General features: G+C 44.2%; 1 protein-coding gene across 1 annotated transcript in view; it reads right to left on the bottom strand.

The window, feature by feature from the left end:
* WDR49 (WD repeat domain 49) overlaps positions 1-19,479 on the bottom strand; it is a 101,943-nt gene that overhangs the window by 63,356 nt on the left and 19,108 nt on the right. The window contains exons 3-8 of the mRNA XM_081007834.1: positions 17,696-18,139; positions 16,041-16,217; positions 14,197-14,371; positions 10,662-10,829; positions 7,462-7,610; positions 4,207-4,443 (exon numbers count right to left, since the gene is read on the bottom strand). Of these exons, the coding sequence (XP_080863960.1) occupies positions 4,207-4,443; positions 7,462-7,610; positions 10,662-10,829; positions 14,197-14,371; positions 16,041-16,217; positions 17,696-18,139 (1,350 nt within the window). The remainder of the gene's footprint in view (positions 1-4,206; positions 4,444-7,461; positions 7,611-10,661; positions 10,830-14,196; positions 14,372-16,040; positions 16,218-17,695; positions 18,140-19,479) is intronic.

Here is a 19,479-nt window from a genome sequence, read left to right as displayed (position 1 = left end):
ACAGACTTGCTGCACTGGAAGAAAAAGACAGGGGGAGGGAAGAACAGAGTTCTAATTCCCCCACTGATGATGCTACTGGGAAGCATGGTGTAGCATTGAGTGCTGTCCGATGCTACAATTGTGGACAGACTGGGCATCTACAGCGAAACTGTAAGAAGCCGCGCCAGTCAAGAGGAGCGAAGAGCAGCTCTACGAAGCCTGAGGCGTCAGGCAAAAGCCGTTCCAAGTGCCAGGTGAAACCTGCAAAGGCTATGATGGCGAAAGGAACCACGCCAGATGTTGGGAACTCGTTCATAATTGACACGGGCGCAACGGTTCACATGTGCCCGCACAGAGGACTGTTTTTGACGTTGAAGAAGCAAAGCTTCACTGTGAAACAGGCCAACGGTCAAGAGCTGGAAGCAACTGGAATTGGGACTGTGTATCTTGAGAGTCTGAACTTGACTATAAATGATGTTTACCTGGTTCCAGAACTGAGATTTAATCTGCTGAGCGTGTCGCAGATTGCAAAGAAAGGACTGAAACTGTCCTATGATGCGAAAAGCTGCAAGATCTACAAAGATGGAGAACTGTTTCTTACTGCCAAAGAGAAAGATGGACTGTATTTGTTGACTTTTGATCAAAGTGATTACATGAAATGTAATTCCTCTGTTTCTAACGAAATCTCTCTTGCAGGGGTGACCAAGACCAGTGTGAGCACCAGGAAGGTGACTAAGACGAAGAAGGTCAACAGAGCATTTCAGCGGGTGTATGCTGATGTGATTGGTCCTCTAGAACCATCTAGAGGCGGTGCACGATTTTACCTTGTGTGTGTGGATTGTTTCACTAATTATTCTTGGGTTTATATGATGGAGAAACCGCAAGAAACTTTAGAAAAGTTTCAGGAGTTTTGTGACAAGGTTAAAAATATGCATGATGCTAACATTGATTGTCTTTTCACAGATGACAAACAAGTTTTTCTGTTACAGAAGTTTCAGAAGTTCCTGGATGGAAAAGGGATAGACCACAAAGTGGCAGTTTCGCAAGAAGCGTGGAACAGGGGGGTCTCTGTTAGAGTGAACAAAGAATTGCAAAAGGGGATGAATGCGCAATTGCTGAGTTCACATTTGCCACATGAATATTGGGCCGAATCGCTAGCGTCCTATCTTCATGTGTGGTTGAGAAAAGTCTCAACAGACTTGGGAATTTCTCCTTTTGAGAAGCTGTTCAATAGAAAACCTTCTGTTGCCTACTTTAAGGTTTTCGGGTCTCATGTGAGAACAGAAGCTCCAGGTGGAGTAAAGAATGCCAGAGGCATTTTTGTGGGTTATGAAAAGGGTCTCTACAGAGTAATTTTGTCTGAATCTGGTCAGGTGATTCTCACAAAGTTCCTAGAGAGTGCTCCAGAGCAAGAGCGGATAGTACAGACATTTCCCACAGAGGATTCTGATGATGATGAGTTTGATCTTATTGAGTTCAGTAGTACTGATGATGACAGCGATAGCTCAGACAGCTCAGTTGTCACAGTCATTGAGAGGAAATCTCACATAATGACTAGACCCTCAGAAGAGGAGGATGAACCATTGATTAAGCTTAGTACTGGTTCTCCAGAGAGTCCAAAGGTTGAACCAGTGAGCACAGAGGATCAGAACCTCTTACGTAGGTCTGAGAGAGCAACGAAGGGTGTACCACCCAAGAGGTATTCAAAGGAGTTTGCTAACCTTGCATATGTTGCTATTGTAAACGACCAAGGACAGATTGAAGCTGTGTCTGAGTCAGAGACAAAGGCACAACAGAGAGTTGTTAACCGAGGTAATGCGAAGTCACACAACCAGAGAGGTACATTGGTTAAACCAGTGGCGGGTAGTTCCAAGGGTGGAACTGAAACAACAGGGGAATGTTATAAATATAACAACTGTTTGTTTTCTTCTCTGGATGACGCTTTGCTCGCAGCACACATTGATACTTTAGGGGGAGTATGTTACCATAAAGCACCAATGCTGCAGCAAGCAAAGGCTCCAGCAGCTCAGCCAGCTGCTTGTGGTTGGAAAGCCAGACAGGATGTTTGTGACTGTTGCCATGGGAACAAAGGGGCAGTCCATTCTGTACTGAGCACCGGATGTTAGCTCAGTGTGTGTGTGTCATATGACCCGTACTGGATGTACTTGGGAGGAGTTTATTCTTGCTGTTGTTGAGTGCAGACATGATTCTCTGTACTGATGTAAGAGGCAGAAATAAATGATGTAAATAGTTTTCTGTCTGCTTCTTTCCCCTCCCTGGGGACACCAAAGGGGAGAGAGGAAGAACGGTGTGTTCCTCTCATACATCTGAGAAGAATCGCCGGACCTCGCCTGCTTATCAACCAGAGGTTGGGAGACGCGGGGAGGTCGACAGGAATATCTGCCGGTGCCTACGCTTGTGGCACATTCCTCTGACCCAGGCAGAATTCCAACAAAAACTGGACCACTTCAAAGCAGGGCTGCAAAACCTTGAAACTGGATTACTGCTGTGTGCAATTTCGGGCTGCACATGGGCCACACCCAGAAACTCCAGCGTGTAGCATGCATTGGCTAGACTACTGTTGGGGGTAGACCTCTGACAGCATGACACACCTATGCTACAACATCTGCACTGGCTGCACATATGATGTCTTCTTTCTGGTCAGAAATAATGGTTGATGTTAACCTTGTCTTGGAGAAACCTGTGGATGTTCACACACTCCGTATGGCATGGGGACTAACAGAATTGTGAGCCCTTATGGTGCACAGAGCTGGAAGAGCAAAAATCCACTACATACTGCTCAGTGTTCTGAAGCTATGGCTGCCCTTTCTATGTTTGAATGTGTGGCTTATAACCTCTTTAGATAGCTATTTGGACATTATTATGCTTAGATTAAGATTTTTTTTGTCACCTGGTGATGCTTTTATATTTTCTTCTTTTTTGTAAAAAAATTATTTAGTTTTTACATAATAATTATAAACAACAAACATAACAAATCCAAAGGAAAAAGAAAGAAAGAAAGAAAGAAAGAAAGAAAGAAAGAAAGAGAGACACCAAAATGTTCTCTCGAACCTCTGGGCCTCCCTCCCTGGTTTCCACTTCTAAATTTTATTCCTGCATCTCTTACTGTATTCTATCTATTACATCTCCATAGTATCCAAAGTTCATGTTATTTTTCAAGTGTTATTGTATTCCTGCTAATGATTTCAACTGTTTGCATTGGTCTCTAAGATACATTATAAAGTTATTCCAGCCCTTAATAAAAATTTGGTCTTCCTGATTTCTGATCTTTCCCGTCAATTTTGCCAGCATAGTTCATCAACATGGTCTGCCATTCTTCTCTGGTCAGTACTTGGTCTATTATCCATCTCTAGGCTAAAAGCATCCTTGCTGCTGTTGACGCGTACATAAATAGTCTTGTTTAAGATCATTTCTGTTTTTATATTTTTGTTCCTTTTTTATGATATATTTGCACGTGCGCACACACACACACACACACACACATGTATATACACATACACACATTCATGTTAGGGGCTGTGTCCATGCTTGCCAACTCCCTTCCCAATACACACCCTGAGACCATTTTTGGTAGCTCTCTAACCAAGTCCTCTGTGGCTACATAAATCTGCTTTGAGAATGAGCAAATAAAATACTGTACATGGTGCCTGCCTCCATCTCCTGCCTCTCACAACTTCATTTGGTATGGAGGTTGTCATTGATAGCCCTGTTTATGCAGCCTATTCATAGAACAGAGAGCAAATTGCCCTCATTAGCCCTTCCCCAATGGCTTCCATACATAGATTCACAGTTTTGAGCTGTGCTTAGGCACCTACAAGAAGCATGCAGGGCATCCCAGTTGTATGGGAAGGTGTAGGTTTGGTGCAGGCTCAGAGGGATGCATGGAGTATAGGACTTATTGTCCATGGCATTTGCAATGCCAGCAAGTAATCTTTGAACAGAGATTAAGTACATGGACTTAAGACATACTGAATTCGCTGGCACCCTTGTGAAACAAAGCTCTTTAGGAAGCCAAAATGCTCACAATCCTTTGCAGGAAAGTCACCAAACGCTTACAATTAATACACGTTTGTATTACATAGTTTCCTCCCCCCACCGTGCTTCTCTTCTACTTGCTGAAATCGCAATAAAGAAATGGTGAATCAAAGGTTCGAAATGCTTATCAGACAAATACAGAAAGGGGCTCTATTTTCTTTCTTATTTTACCTGCTGGAGCAGTGAATTGTAAAGGAGGCATGTAACGGCTTTCCTGTGACTGGCAACTCTGCTTTTGCCTGAATCTTGCTCCATCTCCAGCAATGTCAATTGGTTGTTAAACGAGATGAAAAGATGCCCATGGGATTCATCAAAGCAAAGCGTGGAATGGAAATCTAGGCTTTTGGGGAAGGAACCAGAAATCCTTTGGATGCAAAGCTGATGCTGAATGTCCCATATCCTTAAGACCTGTGCATGGTAGGGAGGAGAGGAATAAATCAGAACCAAACGTCTTGTCCACATGTCCACATACCCTCCAACAATAGGGACATTTTCATCTGAGGATTGTTGGAGAGCATGCTAACTGGCGGAGGAAGAGGGGGGCAGGGGAAGCGCACCGCCCCCGGCACTATGATCCCGGTGGGGTGCCATCGTGGCTGCCCCCCCCAGCGCTGGGTGCCACGCCCCTGCAGGCGGCACGCCACACCCCCAGGACATGCACCAGCCACGCCCCCGCCTGCTCTCCGCCCCCAGTGCCGAAGCATGATCTATATGTTTCTGTTTCTGCTGCCACCCCACTAGGAGTTATCACTCCCCTCCCAATTGAACCCCCCCAAACCCCCATTTTTGTGCCTCCCCACGGAGCATTTCCTATCCGAATAAGGCTGAGTGCCATCACAGCTACACCAATGGGATGCCCTCCACTCCCCCTTTATTCCCGCCCAGGGTGGCCCTGCCCTCTGCCTGCCCCTCAGAGCTAGCACGTCATGCAGGGATGGGCCTCAGTGGTGGTGGCGTCTTCTACCTGAACTCGGTGGCAGTGCTGTCAGGGGAAATCGGGACATTCCAGGATCAAATCAGGAGCCAGAATGGCTTTCATAATTCCAGGACTAGAAAATTGGGACATTTGGAGGGTACATCAATGGAAGCCCCACATCGTGACCTCCTGCCAATCACAGTCTCTAAGCCTAACCTACCTCACATGAGATAAACTCCATGAGTGGTGATGCTGAATTCAACAGCCACAGACTACTATTTGACAACGTCATTTCATGCACTGTTTACTAAACTTCCCACTGGTCATTTCTACCCCCACAGGAAAACCTCTTAGAAATCATTACTCTTAAATCCCTGGACTGAAAGAAATCCTAGTTTCCTTATGAGGATGCAACCAAATTAAAATTAATAGTTGTTTTCTCCCCAAATCAAGGCCTTATCTGATGTGAAGTGCAAGCTAATCATGGACGCCTATATTTCTTTTCTTCCTGAGCTGTCAAACCAAGGCTTTCAGCAAAGGAAGCCTTTTTATCTTTTCTTATTCCAGCCCTTGTCCTACATGGCACTGTGTAGCAGATGTGTCATTTGGGTTGGCTGGCAGTATGTTGGCGGTTGCTCTAGCAGAGCAGGAGGTTTGCACGTAAATAAACTCTACTAGCTCAGGTGCCCATTCATCCATCAAAGTGAAACAGATTCATGTTAATGTCAAGAATGCTAAAAGGCAGTAAAATAAGGGCTAAACCCTTAAAAGGGGGGGGGGCTAAATCACTACAGGCAAAACAATGGTCACAGAATGTATTAAGAGGCTTAGTGGCAGGGAAATAGATTTTTGTGGGGTTTTTTAAGGACATGTTAACTGGACACAAATCAAGGCTGCAGGCTCAGATTGGCATGAGAAACATAACTAATGAAGGACCTTAGCTTAAGGTCCAAAACTTTCCCACTCGCCCTGCTTCTGTGCATTTAAAAACAGCCTCACACCAATGCAGCAGGTGAAGCTTTTCCTGGAATGGAAATAACTGATCCAGAGCCAGTAAAAATGTGGCAATAAAATTTTGATAAATGTCGATAAGTTGTTTTTTAAAATGGCAGCAAAAGCTGACTTGCATTCTAGATATTTCAGTGAAACAAAACACAAGATTCAATGGAGAGGTGTCTCGTTATTTCATAAGGTATTAAAATAAATGTCATTGTGGTTGTGGCTAGACATTCCTCAGGGCAGCATCCCTAAGGATGAAGAGACTGGAGTGGATTGGAGAGAGAACAGGTCCAGCTGGTGGCAGCTGCAGCAAATGGGGAAGGGGATTTGCCATAGCTGTGAGAAACAGTGAAATGAAGGCCATTGCAACTCAAGACCAGAAAGGAAGAGAGCCTAGCTAAAGGTGGGCTGGAGGCCGAAGGTAGAATCCAGGAGTTGACGCCCAATGAAGTTGTCCAGTTGATGCAAAGAAAAGACTTCTGCCTATACAATGGGACTTTCTCCCCCTTTCCTCTCCCTTTGTGCCCCACAAATGTGTTCTAGGGGTTCCTGCAACCATATGGAGCAGATTTGGGGGGCAGGAAGAGGAGAAGGAGAGGAAGTCCCATCGCTCAGGTAGAACTCATTGTGCTAAAGAGATGACTCCATTTAATACAACCACGGGAGATGGTGTGTTCTTTAACCTTGGGGAACTGGCTGTTGAAGTAGCCCTTCAAAGAGAATTGAGAGGAGGTGGGGAGCAGGACAGAGAAAATTGGCAATGAATAGCTAACCAGAGAGTCTCAAGAGGCAAGGAGGAGGAGGAGGAGGAGGAGGAGGAGGAGGAGGAGGAGGAGAAGAAGAAGAAGAAGAAGAAGAAGAAGAAGAAGAAGAAGAAGAAGAAGAAGACCTGAGAGATACTAAGTGGACTTAATTCCTGGTAACAGCCCATAAAGAAAAGGAAACACTCCTTTTTCACTTGAGATGTGAATCTGCTCTCATCTTAGGAGAGAAGCAGGATGGAACTCATATGGCCAGCTGCCTCCTTCATATATTAGCGCACGTGAGGGGAACGTTTCTCAGTACTGGGTGGGACCAGCATCAAAAGTGTGCAGATCAACAAATGTAAAATTTACCTTTATACAATAAGCTGTTTTCTACATGCACAAAAACTACTCAAGAAGAGCAATGTTGGTGAGGGGTGTTGCCTGAGGGGAGTGGATGTGGCTAGGGAAGGAGGGGTGGAGAGAGAGTCTTGAGAACCAGATAGAAGGGCTTGAAAGGCTGCATATGGCTCCCAAACCTAAGGTTCCCCACCCCTGTCTTAGAAGCTTCGTTTTGCTTAGAGCCTTCCAAGGATGAGACCATTTCTACCCATGTTAAGTAGACTTAGTCATGAACACTACAAAGTGGAGCAGCTGCTGGATTGAGAAACTCAAAACTAGTGCCCTTCTGGGTTCCATGTTCTTAACCGGAGCGTTGCCTAGAGGAAGACTAACGATCTCCGCTTCTCAGGCCCTTCCCAAGCTCACCTTATCCTTTCCAAAGCTGAAGAGCAGTTTGCGCTCAGTAATGAACCGGACGGCGATTACACTGTCTGAATGGCCCTCCAGGACTCCGGCGGGCTTAGACGTGACATAAGGATTCCAAAGGCAAACATGGCGATTAACTCCTGCGGTCGCTGTTCAAAGTCACAAAGTTGAAACTCATTTATACAAACATTGGGGTTTTTTTACAAGCATGACAAAGAAATATGCCAAAGTTGCAGCAACTGTAAACAATTTTTGTTTAATAGATTCCATTCCACTCTCCAGTTTTGATTGCCTTGATGCAGCTTCTCCCTCACCCCCTATTCATTTCCTTCATAAAAATTAATCTGTTTTTGCAGCTGCTTGACTTGATATGGAGCCAATGTGAGCCAAAGAAAGGGAACACTGGCTGAGACTAGGAAAGATGAGTCTTGGAGACCTTGGTGCAGTCCTACAATGGACACTCTTTGGTAGGAGTGAGGAATCTCAGGTCCACAGGCCTAAAGAGGTCTGTAAGGCCTCTCCATTTGGCCTGTGAGGGTGTTTTAGCCAAGCCCTGCTCGTCTTCCCTTTACAGTGGTACCTCAGGTTACGAACTTAATTCGTTCTGGAGGTCTGTTCTTAACCCAAAACTGTTCTTAACCTGAGGTACCACTTTAACTAATGGCAGAGTTTGTAACCTGAGGTGTTTGTAACGCGAAGTACCACTGTATGTGACATCATATATCCATAGGCTGTTGACACCTGGATGGAGCCCGGCACACCTCAGAGACTCACTGGGAATTGCTTGAGAACACAGCCGCTCATCTCAGTAGCAAGCTAGATACCAGGACTGATACAGTCAGTCCCAAGTAAGGTGTTTTGTTTTTTAATGCTCCATCAAGTCATGTTTCATGAGATCAGTTTCAGTTTTCGCAGTCTGAGGTTGTTGACAAGGTACTTATGTGTATGCACACAATGACATGCCCTTTGAACCCCTGCCTTCAATTGCTGACTAAAGCTAGCCTAAGTGGCATGACTGGGTGGGTTCAGGCTGCAGTGAATATGTCTCTGCATGAAGGGGGGCAAGTAGCAACCACTTTGAAGGGGGTGAAAATGCCCACCCCGTCACAAACACTTCCTTTTTGAGCACAGTACCTGACAGGGTTGCGGCAATTCCGGGGGAAAACTGATTATCTAGACCCATTTCGGTCTGGGTTTAAACCCAGGTTCAGGGCAGAATCTGCCTTGGTTGCCCTGATGGATGACCACTATAGGGAGAGGGCGGAATGCAATCCTGTTGCTTTCTCATCAGCTTTTGATACCATTGACCATGGTATCCTCCTGGACCACCTACAGGAGATGGCTTTTGAGGGCACTGTTCTGCAGTAGCTTCAGTCTTTGCTCCAGGGTCAGTTCCAGAAAGTAGCACTGGATGAGTGCTTCTCAGCCCCTTGGCTCTTGAGCTATGGGTTGCTGCAGGGCAGTATATTGTCTCCATTGCTATTTAGCATCCACATGAAGCTGTCAGAAGCAGCCATTAGGAATTTTGGAGCAAGGTGACACGGGTACACTGATGATAATTCCCATCCCTATACGGTTGATAGTCAGGGGATGATGGGATCTGCCGTCCAACAACATCTGGAGGGCCACCAATTCCCTATCCCTGTCTTAGCATATGTTCTATATTTGGTTGCCTCGTCTTTTCAGCAGCCTCCCCAGTCTTCTACAACATCTCTTTATTGGTTTTGCTGTCTATCCATCTCCTTACAAATGCCTCAGGTCCCCTTTGTTCCCCTTTCCCTACCACCCCACTTCACATCAATTCAGAACAGAGCTCCATTTGTACTTTTTTTTGCTTTTTGTTTTAATGAATTTTCTTTTCACTGTGAAGCTTATACTCCTTCCTCCGGCAAGTGTTTCATCAGCAATATACGCTTTATCACCTGCACCTGGCTTTTGGAGGGTGCAATCAAAAGTCTACCCTCCAGGCATTTGTGGGCTGTAGAGCTGATGCTAAGTCAAAGGGGCGGGGAGAAAGAAATTGACCACCATAAGCCTAAATTGGCTGGACAATTATGACTCTGCCTAAGAAACACTTGGGATTTTTTGTTCTGTTTGGGGATTAAGAACATAGTATACCCGGAGAGCTCACTAAAGCACAGCTTGCAAGAGTTCCTTGGGGGAACCTATGTTGGTTGTATTTCTCTAAAATCAGTTCACATTTGTCAGGCAGAAGTACCCTGATATATAGAGCCCTGGGCATTTAAGAGTTCTAAGATGCAGCAACCACTAGGTAAATGTCATGTTTTACAACATCAGTACAATTTACTGCACTTTACTGTGTGGAATGCAGCCCAGAAATTACTCCCATACTTTATCACACTTCCTTCCACATGATAACCCCCCTCCAACAGCCAGAAGACTTGGAGACTAGACCAGGCATAGGCAAACTCGGCTCCCCAGATGTTTTGGGACTACAACTCCCATCATCCCTGACCACCGGTCCTGTTAGCAAGGGATGATGGGAGTTGTAGTCCCAAAACATCTGGAGGGCCGAGTTTGCCTATGCGTGGACTAGACCCCTCTCTCTGAGGAGAAATATTACCAGCCAGGCCACAACTGGATTCACGGGCATTTTCAAAACGACCTTCCCTTATAGCCATTTCCTCCCATCCCTTTTCCGTATGTGCCTCGTCTCGGGTGCTGTATCCAAATCAAATTAGAATTTCTGCCTTCACCTATTCATTTATACTGATATTATGTGGATTTAATTGTCACAGCTTTCCCCAAAGAATTCTGGGCATTGTAGTTTAATGAAGTTGCCGTTAGTGAATTTCTACCTAGCCCACTTTAGCAAAGTGATATTGTTAGGGTTCCCTGGGCGGGGGAAATGGCTGCTATGCTAGGTTGAGTCTGTAATAAACACTGGCCCATTAGGGTGCATGGGGTACTCATTCGCAAACTCCTCACCTTTCTACCAGCTTCCTCCTTCTCAGTCTCAGTGTTACCTCATTGTTGTCCTCCAGTAGGGAGGAGGATGGAGATAAAACTAGAATTAGGTGCTTCCACCTGTCACTGGCTCTGGTTCTACCTCCTGTCAGGCTCCCTTCCAGTCTACCAATCCACATGGGCACCAGTTACCACTGCTACAGTGCAGACATACTCTTAGACTTCTGATTGTCCCTTTCGGTTTTACAAGAAAACAAATTATAGTGACATACCTATCAAGTTGAGCCTTGAATGGAAATCAAAAGCATTGACTCCTTGAGCGACGTGGAAAGTTGTCGTTGTAAGATGAGGACTTAATTTCTCTCTCCAAGCTAGCACCAGTGTGTTTGTGCTGCTGGTTGTAACAGATAGAAAGACATCTAAGGAGGGGATGTATGCAACTGAAACAGTATAGAGATGGCATTTTGATTAGATTCGTCATCAAGTGAGAGGTTCTTACATAGAGCTGAGTCAATTGCAGTGAATCAGTTTTTAAGTTTTGTTGTGCTGTGTTAAGATTTGGGTGTTTTGAATGTTTCTGCAGCCTTTTCTTAGTACCCTACTTGGGTAGAAAAGGAGAGATATAAATGACTAGAAGATGATAGATATAGATCAATTGATTGATGATAGATAGATAGATGATAGATAGATGATATAGATGATAGATAGATAGATAGATAGATGATAGATAGATAGATAGATGATAGATAGATAGATAGATAGATAGATATGATAGATAGATAGATAGATAGATAGATAGATAGATAGATAGATGATAGATAGATGATAGATAGATAGATAGATAGATAGATAGATAGATAGATAGATAGATATAGATAGATAGATGATAGATAGATGATAGATAGATAGATAGATATAGATAGATGATAGATGATAGATGATAGATAGATAGATAGATAGATAGATAGATAGATAGATAAGATAGATAGATCGATACATAGGTAGATGATAGATAGATAGATGATAGATAGATAGATAGATAGATAGATGATAGATGATCGATAGATAGATAGATAGATAGATAGATAGATAGATATAGATAAGCAGAGCACAAACATTTGCAATTTAAATTTTTCCAAGTCTTCACATCTAGTGCTATTCTTTCCTCCAACCTGGTACCAGATTTGTTTTTGTTGTCTAATAATGGAAAGTCATGCAACATCACTAAGCCCCATCACTTGAATTTAAGGTTTGAGATGCCATCAAGCTGGCAACCTAAACATGAAGTGTACTTTTGTTGGAAAGCCATGTCTAACTCCAACTGCCAGACAAGCATGGCTTTGTATTTGCATGTGTGTGTTTTCATGCATTGCCTTTATATGTGCATATGTAAAAGCATTTAATGGGTACACAGTAAAAATGTAGCATGTGAAGACAGCCATTGAGAAAGAAGTTCTGAATACAAAACTGGTGGCTATACTGCAGCAGTGATGGGGAAGAAGATGATGTTCAACTCCAATCAGCCTCAGTGAGTATGGTCAAAGGTCTGGATGATGGGAGTTGTAGTCAAACTACTTCTGCAGATATCTATAAAAAAAGTATAACCATCTGGAAACAGGTTTTTATATGCTGCTGTTTGCTATTGAATGGCATAGTTGGAATTTCAATAAAACACACACACACACAACCTGCCTCTCTGGACTCTAGGGACTTTTATGAGAGTAAAATGTTATGAATATTAGGAGCTGAGAAATCTTCGCCGTTTCCAACAAAGACATAAACTTGTTTCTGACTAAATTACATTGTAAGTCAAGCTCCTTGGAGGATGCCTGACTGAAAATGGTGGTCTTAAGAGTAATTCCCATATCAGAATATATATGGCAAATTAAAATGTTATGTTCCTTGAAGAAAAGACTGAGCCAGTTGCTGTTCTTCGTACTGGAGAATCATATGGCTGGAGGGGTATTATAGATCATCTAATCCAATCTCTGACTCAAGGCAGGGAATTCATAGCTAGAGCATGTCTAGTCTCTGCGTGAAGACCTCCAGTAAGAAAGAACCTGCCATGTATACCATGAGTCCATGGTTAACACATACAGCAGGGGTAGGGGACCTGTTGTAATCGAATGAAACTCTAAAGGCTGGGCCCTTGTTCACAATGAAATGGTAAAGCTAAGTTTGGGCTGTACCAATTCAGGTTTCAGCAGGGGTTGGGGTTGCTAACATTTATTTATTTAGCAAAAAATATTTGAGCACTGAGTATTTCAATTTTTAAAAATGGGATCCTGTTGCACTACAAATCCCATCAACCACAGCCAATGAGCAGGGATGATGGGAGTTGTAGTCCAGCAATAGCTGGAGGGTCACAACTAAGCAACCCTTAAAATATTGGACCGGGCTGCAACCCAGAGATCTATCTTTGGATTGCATGACACAGATGGAGACAAGGCAGCTGCAGTGGCTTCTTCCCACTCATTACTCTCCCAGTTCTGCTGCCTCTCCTACTTGCAATAAAAAGGAGCGCTCCAGGTATGCCATGCAGCAGGCAAGGTAGGGAAGCATAAGCAAGTGGACAGGGTGGGACAAGAAGAAGACACCATGGCTTCTTGTTCTCCAGCATTACACTGTGACATCAAAGGTCCAGATTGCATCCTTGCAAGCATAACTCTGAGATGCAAGGTTGAAATGTTGTATTAAGCAGAACACTTGAGTGGCAGAAAAGAACGATATTCCCCCCAGCAGGGCTAGGAAGGCCATTCATTATTCAGGCACGAAGAGTTAGGTTGATTGCATGCATGCAAATTACTTTAACTCTTTTTTTTTTTTAAGAAAAGAAAATAGAGTCACTTCAGGAGATGTGATTTCAGAACCATTGTTATCCTCTGGCTTTGATTTAAAACTTTTAAATGAGCTTTGGTGTTAAAGAGGCTATAAAAACTTCTGGAAGGAAACAATCAGGCTTTTTTGGCACAGGACTTGGCAGCAAAATCTTAATTTCCAAAAGGCAGGCCCAGAAGTCGCAGCCTCCTCTCTTCTACTGCCAAACACCCCACAAGTCAGTCCCCCCTAAAAAAAAAAAAGAGATGCAGCTATAAAAAAATATTACCACCGCCTAAACATGTAAACATCAGCAAAATTAACCCCTGGGGAAAAATTACAATCTGAGAAGTTGAAGTTTGCTGTAGAGGCTTCCCTTGGGAACTGTGAACACCAGCATGCGAGCAACCATTAGCAGGTAGACGTTGCTGATGGAAATAAAGTGTGGTAAAGAAGTTCATATGAATGTGTGAGAATTCTAGGGCCACATAGGATGTGTGAGCCCAGCTGCCCTTGAGGCCAAGAACTCCAGGACCCACTAATAACAATGCAAACTTGTGTGCGTTTACACCGAAGTAAGTCCCGCTATGTTCAAACAGAGATTCCTCAAGGTAACCACATATTTTTATTGTTTATTATTATTAGTTGCATTTGTATCCCACCTTTCTCTCCAAGGAGCTCAACATGGCAAACACACACACATTTCTCCCTCTCCTCATTTAATCCTTACAACAACCCCACGAAGTAAGTTGGGCTAAGAGGCAGTGACTGGCCAGATATCACCCACTGAGTTTCCTGGCCAAGTTCAGATTTGAACCCTGGTCTCCCAGGTCCTAGTCTACCACTCTAACCACTACACCACACTGCCTCTCATAGGATTTCAGCATTTAAGAGCTTTTGTCTGACACCCCAATCTACACCAGAGGCTGGCACCCAAGATTAAAAATAAATAAATAAAGGACTTCCTTACGTCATTTCTCAGATCAGTACCTTGTCTAACCCATTCCTTATCATGGAGTTTGTGCCTTAACACATAGCAGCATTTGTGATACCCAGAGACCAGTTCCTGCCAAGTGACAGTCATTGTCACATTTTCATCTTCAGTGGAATTTGAAGGTCGTTCAAACAATGAGATCAGAGCTGTGTTGAAGACAATTGCTTGGACCTGTGAAGGATAGAGTTAATTTTTTTTATTAAAAAAAATCTTCTACCACTCTCAGCATTTCAAAGCAACCCATTACTGATGGCAATAACCTGAATATCACACAAAGCCCCTCCTTTGTTATAAATTCATAACTTGCATGCGTTTGAATTTCACGGCCACGGCTAAGGCTATTTTTTTGCTAATGAGGCTGCCAGGATTTGCTTAGGAGAGGACAATGGAAAGAACTTAAATATGTATAGGTAGCCAACATGTATAGTTGGGCAAGATATGACAAAAGGGGGAGGGTAAACCAATCTAAAAGCAAATGAAGGGAGCAAAGCCTTGGGCAGCTAAATGTACAAGAGAGTGAATATGAGTAATGAGAAGCAATTGGGATGAATTGACTTTTGACTTAACATAAGAAGAAAAGCTAAATCTCCCTGGAGTTGGAAGTTCTGAAGCATCGTCTCCACCATTGAACATATGAAGGTGGACTGGACTGACTTAGTATATAACTTAAACTTTGTGAAAAGCAAGGGGAATGCAGAAGGAGCAGTCACCATCCAGTTCCCATCGTGTCCCCTTGCTCTCCTCAACTGCTGCTACAGGGACACCTGAAAGCCCATCTTACCCTGAGGGGAGGGGAGAAGCAGCAGAATTGATTTTTCTTTTTTTAAAAAACAAGTTGTTTCCCGCCCACTCCCAATTCTATTTCAACTTTAAAGGAGAAAAACCCACCATGCTTATTGTTGTAATAATCTTATGTGAACTGCTTTGTGAGGTCTGCCTGAACAGTGATACTGTGAACAAGTACTGTCACTAAATAAATAACAAGTGCTCGATCTGTGTGGATAGTGCCCTTACATACTTTACTCACTAGATGTTTTGTTGGGTAGAGCCAGACATTCCCTATTACTTTCTGTTCTTCTCTAAGAAATATAGCTAAGCTCTTCTCTAGCTCCCTGACTGATGTGTCCACTAAGCCTTCTGACAGGGGTGGGTACCAGGAGCAGGTCAGAAATAACTCATATGACTTCAGTGAATTCTTTATTCAAAGAAGAAAGACAGTCTAGGAGGCCGTGCCTAGTGAGCACAGCAACTCTTCCCCGTAGAACTTGCCCCTATGAGGTAGTTGTGGGGACCAAGATCCACCGCTTTCCTACAGCTCCCTAAGATTCCTCCTTCCCCAAGCAATTTGAGACTCTGTCATCTTGCTTGTCTTTGCTCCGCCCTCTGCATACCTCTTCAGGTTCTGGGAGATCGGGGGGAAGGGAGCTGGTCACAGCAGGAGGGGGAGACACCATGGCTTCTTCACCAGCCTGACTCATCTCTGCCTCTTGGCATTCCTCCAGCTTCTGCCTCTGCCTCTGATTCTAGACTGCTCTCTGCCACAGCCTCTTCCTGCTCACTCAACCCTGTTACCTCTTCAGCTTCTGACTCCTCTTCCTCCCAGTCTGCTCCTTCTTCTCCCTCTAACCACTCATCACTGTCCCACAACCACTCCCCTAGCTCTGAGCCTTCTTCCCCAGCTGTTTCCTCCCACCATTCCTCTGCATCCAGCCAAGCCAGGACACCTCCCATGATATTAATGGCCCAGCACTCTTCGAGAGGCAGCTGGTGTCCCAGTACAACAGGGATGAGGAACCTGTGGCCACCCAGATGTTCTCCTGACATTTTGTGCCATACTTGCCTGCCCACAGACATCTCCCATTGTCAGAATAGCATCGTTTCCATCATGAGGGTTGTACCAGTAGTCCATGCATATCACGGTTCCCCCAAAGCCTTGAAGTCTATACTGACATGAGAACCCTTGTTTGGAATTCAGCTCAGCAAAATAGATCTCTTTGCTTGTAAATGAGACAGCTACCTATATGGGGTGGGAGAGAAACAAAGTTAGTGGTGGGGAGAGAGAATATTCCTCCAGGTTTACCACACAGGAGCCATCCAAAAGTGTGTTCATTTCTTAAAAGACTTGCCCATTAGCCTCTGTTGCCCTTTATGTCTCCAATCTAATGCAAAGAACTCCTCTGTGGCATGTGAACATTCTCACTTTCTTCTTCAAACCCCTGCTCAAAATCTACCTCAAGCCTTTGTCTTAATCCAGGAATAAGGAATTTGTAGCCCTCCAGAGATTGGTTGACCCTAACCTCCATCAGCTCCAGCCAGCATAGCCTATGGTCAGGGACAACGGGAGCTGTAGCCCATCAACGTCTGGAAGCCCACAAAGGTCCCCACTCCTGCCATCACCCCTCATTCTCTTACCTTTCTGAAACAAAGCCTCCCCTCTCATTCATTTCTTGATATATTTATCTTTGTATCCTCTTTCTGCCTGTACATATGACATAATGCGAATTTTAAAGTGCTGTGTTTAATTTTAGTTTTGAGATAGATTTTACGTTTTTATTGATGTTATGACCTGTTGCCGCCTACAGAGAAAGGTTTTTACAGAAAGGCAGGCAAGAAATATTGGTGCCTACAGTGCAAAAAGAAAGAAAACACAAACCTCAATGGCCTAAGAAGATAGAGAAGGAGGTAATTGTTGAGGCTGGAGTCAAAAGCTCAGCACAGCAAAGTTACTTGGTCCTTTGATCCACTAATTGAGGAGCTGTGTGTACACGTGTACACACACACACACACACACACACACACACACAAGGCACAGACACTCAATCAGCTTCCATCCCAGCACTATAGGCAGGCATCATCCTTGCTAAGACCAACTTCAGCACCTAGAACCATTGGACAGCTCCCTAAAGGCGCACTGCCTCTTAGGTTTTACTCTGGTCCAGGATTCCAAGCAGTGCTATGCAGCTACCTTAAGTCACTGTTTTAAGTTCCCACAATGCTCTAACCTAAGCTCTTTGTGGGAACTTTAAATGCTGAGTAAACCCAGCCGTCTAGCACAATATTGAGAGCTATCACAACAGCTACATAAGCTCACCAAGACAAAGGGGAGCCCACCAAGTGAAACTTTGCCCAGCATCCTCTTAAACTCAGTCCTGTTCTTTGCAACTTTTGGATAGCCCAGTTAGAATCATTTCCCATCATTCAGTCAGGGTTTAGGTGAATAGGAGGGCTCTGCTTTCTGGGCTAGGGTGCTACCCATCAGCTGTAGCAGGAGCTGTATCAGAAAACAGACCATCCTTTCCTTGGGACTAGGCTATTGCCCACATGTTGGAAGGGAAAATTAATGTTTCCTGTGTCCTGAAGGGCAGTAAGTGATTGATACATCCAACTGGGAGGCAATTCCCAACACGGATGGGATCTGTGAGAAGCTGTGAAAAATTATCAGCACTAACATGGTTTCAGAAGTACTGTTACACTTCCATGAGCACAGCTACGTACCTTGTTAACATTTGGCAGTGCAACCAGAGAGGTCACCCAGAGGTCTTTAGGCTTGACAGCTTCAGTGGTGATCTGAAGAGTCCTCTGTAACTTTAGACTCTCTCCCCAGCAGCCGAGCAAACCACTCCTGCTCACAGTCAGGTAGCTGATAGGGCTTTTCAATAATGTTACGTTCTGAACAGCATCTTTGTGGATCAGTGGGAGAAACCGGAGGTCCTTCCAGTGAGGGATGACCAATCGCCTGGCCCGTTCATCTCTCTCATACAGCTCAAGCAGCACAAAGGAGGTCAATTTGTCCCAGTCGATAAGGCCATCTCGGATCAAATCTATCTTGTCAAACAGCTCGCCGTACTCTTCCTTGGTGCCTTGCCGAACTGCTGTGGACATTTTGTCTACAAACCCTTCTCTCGTCATTGTGCCAGTGCTGTCATTTGATTCTGGGAGCTTGAAAGAAAAGCAAAAAGAGAAGGAGGAGTTTGCCAAGGTGCTAAGGATCGACCCTCATGGAATTCATTCAGTGACCCACTTTTCGATGGTACCCAGAAGAACTGTCTTAATGAGGGAAAGTGCCATGTTTGGTGGTGACAAGGTGCTTTGAAAGTTCCATCAGTGACATTTTCTACAGGGGGTGTCCCATAGCTCAGTCAGTAGAGCATGAGACTCTTAATTTCAGGGTTGTGGGTTTGAGCCCCACGTTGGGCAAAAAGAATCCTGTATTGCAGAGGGTTGGACTAGGTGAACCTTGGGATCCCTTCCAACTGTATAGTTCTATGATTCACCATTTCAGGGCTGGTATCTTTCATAGTGATGCCTTCCATGAGGCATTACAGAACATAAGAAGAGCCTGACGGCTAGACTCAGGTGCAGGGCCCATCTGTTCAAGCATCCTCTTCTCACAGTGGCCAACCAGATGCCCATGGGAAGCCCACAAGGTTGTATGTACCTGATGTTAGTCTTACTCAGAGTGGTCTCATTGAAAATAATGGATATGGCTAAGGGCTGTATGCAATGCTAGTCATATTTTGAGTAGACCTAGTGAAATTAATGACTGCAACTAACTTAAATTCTTAAATTTCAGTGGAATCATTGGATACAACCCACAAAGTCCCTGGGCAGTGTAAAATTGACCCTGGGTGATTGCTTGTCATTATTATTATTATTATTATTATTATTTATACCCCGCCCATCTGACTGGGCCTCCCCAGCCATTCTGGGCGGCTCCCAACAGAATATTAAAAACATGATAAACCATCAAACATTAAAAACTTCCTGATACAGGATCGCCTTCAGATGTCTTCTAAAAGTCAGATAGTTGTTTATTTCCTTGACATCTGATGGGAGGGCTTTCCACAGGGCAGGCGCCACTACCGAGAAGGCCCTCTGCCTGGTTCCCTGTAACTTCACTTCTCATAGGGAGGGAACCACGGAAGGCCCTCGGAGCTGGGCAGAACGATGGGGGTGGAGATGCTCCTTCAGGTATACTGGGCCAAAGCCATTTAGGGCTTTAAAGTTTTTAAAATCAACAATAAACTAAAACTAGATTAAATAGATATTTTTTACATGTCTGGGTAGGTTTGCCTAAACAAAAGTGGTTTTTTATCATGTACCAAAAAGAGTGAAGGCATCTGTCCAATGTCAATAAGCAGGGAGTTCCAAAGTTGTGAGTGCGGCTTCACTAAAACATAAATGTCTTACAATTGCAGAACAAGTATTATGTGGCCCCTCTAACAGTGCCGGTTCTGCAATTTAAAGAGAGGGCAATTCGATACATGGGGCAAAGCAAC

This window comes from Podarcis pityusensis, assembly GCF_964106645.2.
Source record: "Podarcis pityusensis genome assembly, chromosome: 5".
NCBI classification, from domain to species: Eukaryota; Metazoa; Chordata; class Lepidosauria; order Squamata; family Lacertidae; genus Podarcis; species Podarcis pityusensis.
The sequence above is the reverse complement of the archived record's forward strand: the minus strand, read 5'-3'. Positions and strand labels throughout refer to the sequence as shown.